Genomic DNA, 8,198 nt, shown 5'->3' with positions numbered 1-8,198 from the left:
CGTCTGCCCGGAGGACGCGCAGGCTGGGACCTGTCCCGATTCGGCGCAGCTCGCAGCCGGCGACGCCCACAAGGGTTCCCAGCCCCGCCCGCCGGCGGGTTTTCCAGGGGCCGGGGGAGACGGGATGGCGGGAGAGAGGAGCTGGGGACATGCCATGCACACGTTCACCGCGTGGTTTCAGGGTGCCCAAGTGATCATTTCCCCATTTTGCTCATGAACCCACTTTGGCGTCCGCTGGCCCCGCGACGTGGTGCCAGGTGATGGGCTGAGCCCCTCGCTGCTCTGGTCCCAGCGCATCAGCTCCGAACCCGGGACCTGGGACTTGCTTTGCAAAATGCTGCATCGTGACCAGCCGCAGGACCGACCCGTCCACATGGAGACCCCCCTGCGCTCCAGCAGACAGGCCCTGCCCGAGCGGGTGCGGGTGCGAACCCCGCTTAGGACACGGGTTCCCTGCGCGACCCTGAAGCGCGGTCTTCGCCCCTGAACCCGTTTCTTCATCCAGATGCAAGGACACGGACACAGGAACTGGGGTCTAATACTTTATTTTCCATCCTTCTTCCCGGCCTCCCGCGACCCCAGGCTCTTGGTTCTGCTCAGAAAACCCTCACGGACCCCAGCTGCACGTCGCCGCCCACCTCCATCAAGCGCACGCGCGTCAGCGGCAGCCGGTGACGGAAGTGGTGGTACTCGGAGTCCCCGACCACGGCCTGCGGGGAGAGGGTCGGGGTTAGACTCGGCCTAGGGACACCAGGTCCATGTTCCAGCTCTGCGTCTGGGTGCCTTGGGGAAGGTCACAACGACCACTCTCTGGGACTAGATCCTAGTCGCTGTCCCCAAGCCGCTCCCTGGCTCTTCCCCTTTCCGACCTTTACGCCTGGCCCTCTAGCACGACTGACCCCCAGTAGGGTGGAAGATGTCTGGTCTGGGTCACTCCACACACCCCCACAAGACACCACCCCTTGGGCTCGTGTCCACCTCGCCCTGGCCCTGTCACCGCCCAGCACCGGGGAGTGGCCCAACCAGGGAGAGGGTCTGCGTAGGCCCCTTCCTGGCAGTGTTCCCAAGCTGTCTCCCAGCGCAGAGCCGACCCTAGTGCTCCGCTGGGGACTTCCCTGTCGCCGACCGCACCTTAAAGCCATCTTCGGTGGTGATGAGAAGGACCTCGAAGGGCTGCCCGCGCTGGAAGGGGAGGCCAGGGCCGCGCTCCTCCGGGCCCCAGGCGCCGCGCTCCTTGCTGTTGAAGACCACCTCGGTGGCGTCCAGCCGCGGGTTGAAATGCAAGGCCGCGTCCGCTTCGGGCTCCTCGCTGCACAGCAGGTTTACGTGGAACCTGCAGGGGACGGTGGGCGACAGGGCTCCGCTCAGGGAAGGCTGTGCTGGGACCGCCCCTCTCCAGACCCCGCCAGAATTTCCAGACCAGAATCCTCACACCGCAGAGGAGGGGAGGCCAACTAAAGGCCACGGATTGCAGATTCCGATGAGGTTTATGGGATTCCTGGGCACACATACCCCTACACCAGGGTCCCTGTGCTCAGGCCAGAGCCCCCCTTATTTCCAAAGAGCTGCCCACGAGTCCTGGTACTAATGGCCAGAGTGATTTGGATTCCCAGGAGATTGCCGGGAAATTCTCAATTCCTAAAAGACTAGGAACAGTACCAGGGGCCCCACTATTTACAGAGCACCCAGAAGGCCTGAAGTCCCAGATCTAGAAAGTCATAGGATTGACTGCCAAGGCCTCCCAGGTGCCCAGGTGGATTCTGGGAGCCCAGGCACATTTCCAGAGTCTTGGAGGCTCAGACATGGAAGTCCTAGGACGTCACGAGGAACCCTGAGGTTGCCCTGAAATCCCAGAATCTTAGGGAGATTCAGATTTCTGAATGTGAGAAAAAGGTCCCCCAGGAGACTCCAAGGCTCTGGTGGACAGAGTCGCCCTGGGGCACCGTCTCTGGGCTGCACGGATGGGGACAGGCTGAGCCTGGAGAGTCCCCACCCTTCGTCCTGTGAGCGGTCTCACCTGCTGGCCTTCTCAGGGACGACTCCTCGAATCCTCATCACGGTGCCCACGCGGAGGCCCTCAGGCAGAGAGGTCTTATGGGGGACATTCTGCAAGATTCCGGGTATTGGGGGGGCTTGGGAACCCGGAGACAGAGACGGAAGTGGGTCCACCAACCCAGAGAGGGGGAAATGCCAGGGTCAGGATGGGCAGAAAGCGTAAGAGAAAGGGTCACAGAGAAAGAAAGAGGAGAGAAGAGACAGAGGCAGGGGAACGGCAGGGGTGGGACAGAGAAAAAAGGTTTCAAGAGAAAAATCAGGACGAAGCCATCGAGAGGGAGAGAGATCAACGGGAAGGACTGTCCGCCCAGACACATGGCCCTGGGGAACTCCCAGGCGCATTACCCACTTTCTCCTTGGAACTGGAGGCCTTAGCCAGGCCTCGGCCCTCCCTCCTGGCCCAGAGAGCCTGTGTCCAAACCCACAGCCCCCACCGACCCTGGCCCCTAGACTCACGGTGCTCCCTGACATGGCTGGCAAGTGGTTCAGCAGCGGTGGTGGCAGCGAGCTGCTGGGGGACCTTAAGTAGAGGCTGGGTGGGGCAGGCCCCGTGACTCACCCCTCCCATCGCCCACACCTGGCACAGACCCTGGCCCTGGGGCAAAGCTGGCATGTCTGGGGCAGGCCCTGGTTCTGGCCTGGCCCCACACTCACTGCAGGATCCTGCTGCCCTGTGGCTCCCCTTGTGCTGTAAGAAAAGGCAGGTTCATAAGAAAAACCCGGATAGGGCCAGGGGCTCACCCCACTGCCACCAGCCAGCCAACCCTCCCCGCTCCTGGCAGGCAGAAGTGCGGGGTTCATGCTGGGTCCTGAGGGCCCCACTGGGCTGGAGCCTCCTGCCCTGGGCTGAGGACAGCTGCACAGAGACCCAGCTTATGGCTCTGAAATGGTATGACAATAGTGACAGTTAATCATGGGGAAGGGTGGCTCCCAGGGTCAGGATGGTGCCCACTTGTCCCTTGCTTTATCCTGGGTTTCTACAGGGTGCCAGGCACATGGTAAGTGCCCAGTGACTTGGGTGGAACAGGAAAGACAAACGAAGAGCCTCCGGGCTGCCTGGTGGGCAAGAGACCACTGACCTGGCCACAGCACACGGGGCGCTGGTCACCCTTCCTGTTGTGTTTGATACTGGGGATTGAACCCAGGGGCACCCTACCGTGGAGCCACATCCCCAGCCCTTTTTGTTTTTCATTTTAAGATGGTCTCACTACGTTGTTTAGGGCCTCGCTCAATTGCTGAGGCTGGCTTTGAACTTGCAATCCTCCTGCCTCAGCCTCCCGAGTCACTGGGATTGCAGGGGTGCGCCCAGCTCAGAGCACCACATTTTAGAGAAAAGGAGACCGAGGCTGGAAGCGAAGCAGTTTGCCCAACGGCAGAAGCTGTTCAATCGTGCTGACCACTTCTAGGTCCCCTCACCTCTAAATCTGTCTCGATTATTCTGTCCCGTCTCCCTCCTACCCTGTCACCACATCTGTCCTGTTTCTCTCCGTCAAGGCTCTCTCTTGCTCCTCCTCCCAGAACTCCTCGCACCTTTCCACTGAAGTTGCAGACAGGGGAATGGGCTCGGGGTGTCCTCGTCCCCACCACTGCCCAGACCAAGAACGAATCAAAGTGGGGACCCTGCCACCCGCCCAAATTCCAGCCCCCTTGAGCCCAAGACACCAGAAGAAGAATCCCAGATGGGAAGTGGAGGAAGAAGGCTGAAAGAAGTTTCTGGAAAGCAGGGGAGGAGGAGAGAGGGGGCACACAGCAGCCCCACCCCTGCCCCACCCATGGGTGGCCCAGAGCCCTGCAGCAGGGGCAGACCGGAATCCACTTCCTCCTTCTCCAATCCCAGGCCTCCAGACTGTCCCCATCGCCACTCAAGGCACCCCGGCCAGGGGCAGGTCCAGTTCACGGTGGCAAGAGCTCCAAGAGGGACACTGGGCAGCCCCACCACTGTGGGGGCTGCAAGCACCCCCATTCTACGGAGGCGAAAACGGAGTCCTACAGGGGTGCAGATCAGCCGAGGCCAGATGGCAAGGAAGAGGCCAGGCCCTGAACTGGAGGACTGAGCCAGGAGGACGCAGGGATGCTCCTGAGGTTTCTGTCACTGTAACAAAATACCCAAGAAAAATAACGGAAAAGAAGAAAGATCAGTTTTGGTCTCTGGTCTCAAGTTTCAGTTTGCGGGGGCCTTGCCCCATTTCTCTAGGCCTGCCGTGAGGCAGAACCTCATGGCGGGGAGCTCTGTAGAGCAGGCCTCCAAGGGCCCGTCTCCCAACAGCCCCCCACAGGGAATCCACCCTCCGTTGAATCTACTGATGAGGTCAGAGCCCTCATGAGCCAATCACCTCCAAGAGCCTCACCTTTGAACCTTGCTGCGTTGGGGACCAAGCCTTCAACACATGAGCCATGGTGTGGGGGGGTACATTTCAGATCCAAATAAGCAATGGGTTTCAGGTACAATGTCATCAATGTGTGGTTCTGTGAAGTTCTATTTTGTTTTTTGAGCTCATACAGACCTAGGTTAATGTTTTGCTGATCAGTTCTATTTTTTGACTATAGAGTTTTTAAACATTGCAATGGAGATTTCACCTGTAAAAAGTTATAAGGCCTTTACTATAATGTTATGTGTTGTATGTATTATATGTGTGCACACTTGTGTTTTGTGTTATATGTTTGAATGTATGTATGTCCATATATCATATATGATGAGCGCTCATGATAAAATGGATCCAAATATTTTTTTTTAATTCACGTGATTTAAATGGTTTAATTTAATTGGGTAAACAGCTGTTAAAGATTGTTTTAATATGTGAACACAAAAGAAGGTTAACAGATCTGTTTGTTTACTTTCACCTTTCCTTTTCATTATATTTAATAATTCTCTTAAAGATAATGTAAATTGTTAAGAAAATTGTTTTCTTTTAGTGCCTTCTGTAATGTTACATAATTTTTTCTTTAGCCATTATTGCCAGAATTCCTATCTTCATCCCAGTGCTGGTGAAGTCAAAGATAAAACCAATCTACAGCTTCTACAATAGCCATCACTGAACTGCTTGCAGAACTTGCCTGGACACATTGTGAGCTCACCTGTATGCATTGTGAACTATCTGTTGGTGCAGCGACTTGTGGTAGTGTTGGGGTATTTTTGCTGATGATGTCATTGGTGGTACAATTTTTCCAAAAGGAGCCGTCAATTGGCCTGGTGTATCTTCCTCCCTTCTGCTTGTCATGATCGTCCAGCTAAAATTTGGGGGCCAACAGAGGTGAGGCAAAGAACCTCACCCCCCCGCTGGTACAAAGACCTCTCCACAGGTGTGGCTGTATACGGGACCGGTAGTCAGTGACGGGTAAGATCCAATTGCAATGGTACCAACCTAAGGACCATATGTACTATTGGACAACCTAAGGCAGGCACGGTCCCTAAGCCACATGCTTGTTGTTTAAACAGAGAGGGGGAGATGTTGAGAGCCACAGCCTGAAGGGGCCCCAGCAAACTTCCAGCTGCCAGCAAACTTCCAGCTGCCGGCTGATGATTGGCTCACAGCGGCCCCAGCAACATCTAGCTGATTGGCTCCTCTGCGGTGATGCTCATTGGGCTGTTTCCCTGCCCTTTCAGACCACGGAGCTGCTCATTGGGGGACTTTTTTGGCTCCGCCCACGTGACCCAGCCAATCGGCCTCAAGAGCAGGAGGATTGTGGGAGGTGGAGAGAAGCTTGTGTGGGAGAGAGAGGCTTGTGGGAAGCCGGTGGTGGCAGTTGAGGCTCTGAGGGTTTTTCCTGAGAGGCTGTTTTGTTTGGCGTGTGTGGTTCTAAAAATAAAGTTAGTTTCTTTTGACAAGTGGCTCCTGATTGTGCCCAGCCAGACTGCGGCAGCGGGTCCCATTATTCTAGTGTTATTCTCCAAATAAATCAGACTCTTTTGACATTTTGTAGTAGAGATGGATATGTCATCACCAAAATGATAGAAACTAGACCTGGCTGGGTGTCGTGGACACAGAAGGCAAGGCTTCAACCGGGGCTTCATCCAAAGGAGGATAAAACCGATGCAGAGGGGTGTGGTGGTCAGCTTTCATTACTGGGAGCAAAAGTCTAACAAGACCACTTAAAAAGGAAGGGTTTATTTTGGCTCAGAGTTCAGGTTTCAGCCCATGGTCTGTCGTCTCTGAGGCAGCAATAGCATGGCAGAGGGTGTGGTGGAAGAAAGCCGCTCAGCTTGTGGCAGCCAGAGAACAGAGAGAGATGAGTGAGAAGATAAGGCCTTCCAGGGCACACCCCCAGTGACCCACTTCCTCCAACTGGCTCCTGCCTCCCAGGAACCCATCAGCTGTCAATGGACTCATCCACAGATGAGGTCAGAGTCCTCACAATCCAATTATTTTTGAAAATAATTGAACACATAAATCTTGGGGAGATGTTCTAGATCCAGCCCATATCATGCTGCCCCTGGCCTCAAAGGGTCATGCCCATTTCACAACACAGAAGGATTCAGTCTATCTCCAAAACCTTAACAGTTCCAGCATAGCTCAAAAGTTCAAGTCCAAGGTCTCTACTGAGACTCAAGGCAAACCCTTCATTGTGAGCCCGTGTAACAATCAGAAAGCAAGCTACGTTTCTTGTGTGCAATGGCACAGAATAAACACTAAAAGTGAAGAATAGGCCTATAGAGAGAAGGGATGTTACCAAAGCAACACAGAAACCCAGCAGGGCACATGCTAAGTCCCAGAGCTCCATAGTAGGGGACGTTCAAGGTAGTGAGATGTGAGTTCCAAATGGCTGGGGCAGCCGCACCCCTATGGCCTTATCAGTTACAGCCCACGTGGCCTCTCTCCTGGATTGGGGGCGGATGATCTATATTCCTGGAAGCTCAGACTTCCTGGAATATCCATTGGAGCTTCAAGTTCATGATCACAGCTTCAAGCATCATCCTTTCAGGGGCTGCCTGAAGAGATTCCAACCCTGACACACATTTTCTGGCTTCCGTGTCCTCCCTTTTCAGTCTGTGTGGAAGCTTCCACGACCCTGTAAATCCAGCAATTTTCATTCCTGCAAAACGAGCATCAGATGGATAACGCCAAGATCCGAGTGACAGCCATCCCTCCTTGGACCATGGCTGCAGTGGCCCCTTAGTGCCTGGGTGGCTGAACACAGCAAAACAAATCCCAGGAAAACAGTTTCCTAGTCAGCCTGTGGGAGCAGGGCACACCCCAGCTCTCTTTTCCAAGCAACATCTTTCAAAAGGACTTTCACTTTTACACCTTGAACTTGTGAAGGGTGAGGTCTTGCTGATTGCTTCAAGACATCTTCCCTATAGTCTCTATGAAAAAGTTTTCAAACCTTTCTGCTCTGCCTTTTGCTCCCAATAATCACAGTAAACCTGATTAAAAAAATAGCCAGCAATACCTATGCCACAGCCTGAAAAATATGCTGCCTTCAAATTTCCTCCACCAGATTAAATTAGTCTGTCACCTTCGCACAAAGTGTTAGGGCATGGACAAAATGTAGACAGGTTCTGAGCTAGAATGTAACACAAATGGCCTCCAGTTCAACTCCTAGTAAGAGTCCTCATTCCCTTCTGAAATCTCATGAGCATGATCATTACTGTCCACCTTCCTAGCTGTATTCTAGATCACTCTAGAATGGTCCATTAAACTCTGTTTACAACAGTTTAAATCTTCTCCAGCCTGAATCTCCAAACTTTTCCAAACTCCTCTGCAAACCAATTCCAAAGTTAGTCACAGCAACCACCCCACTCCTGGTACCAATTTTCTATGTCAGTCAGATTTTCATTATGGTGACCAAAATACCCAACAAGAGTAACTTAATGGAGGAAGAGCTCATTTTGGTTCATGGTTTCAGGAGTTGTAGTCCATGGTCTACTGATGGTTTCTGAGACAGAAACATCATGGCGGAAGGGTGTGGTAGAAGAAAGCTGCTTAGTTCATGGCAGCCAGGAATAAGAAGAAGGAGAAGGAGAAGGAGAAAGAAGATAAATTCTTCCAGGGCACAGCCTCAGTGACCCACTACCTCCAACTAAGTCCCACCTCCTAGTAGAACATTCCACTATTCACAGATGAGGTCAGAGCCCTCATGCTCCAAGATTTCCTTAAAAGCAAGGCCCCTGAACACGTGAGTCTGTGTGTGTGTGTGGCGGGGGG

General features: G+C 53.7%; 1 protein-coding gene across 1 annotated transcript; it reads right to left on the bottom strand.

The window, feature by feature from the left end:
* Nucleotides 1-529: 529 nt before the first annotated feature.
* Lgals7 (galectin 7) lies at nucleotides 530-2,598 on the bottom strand. The gene is made up of 4 exons (XM_015496891.2): nucleotides 2,512-2,598; nucleotides 2,018-2,106; nucleotides 1,132-1,333; nucleotides 530-710 (listed from the first exon to the last, which is right to left on the bottom strand). Exons 1-4 carry the CDS (start codon nucleotides 2,524-2,526, stop codon nucleotides 597-599), a joined length of 420 nt encoding a protein of 139 aa, XP_015352377.1. The 5' UTR covers nucleotides 2,527-2,598; the 3' UTR covers nucleotides 530-596.
* Nucleotides 2,599-8,198: the final 5,600 nt, after the last annotated feature.

Source organism: Marmota marmota, unplaced genomic scaffold, assembly GCF_001458135.2.
Source record: "Marmota marmota marmota unplaced genomic scaffold, marMar, whole genome shotgun sequence".
Taxonomy (NCBI): Eukaryota; Metazoa; Chordata; class Mammalia; order Rodentia; family Sciuridae; genus Marmota; species Marmota marmota.
This window is presented reverse-complemented; position numbering and strand designations above follow the sequence as displayed.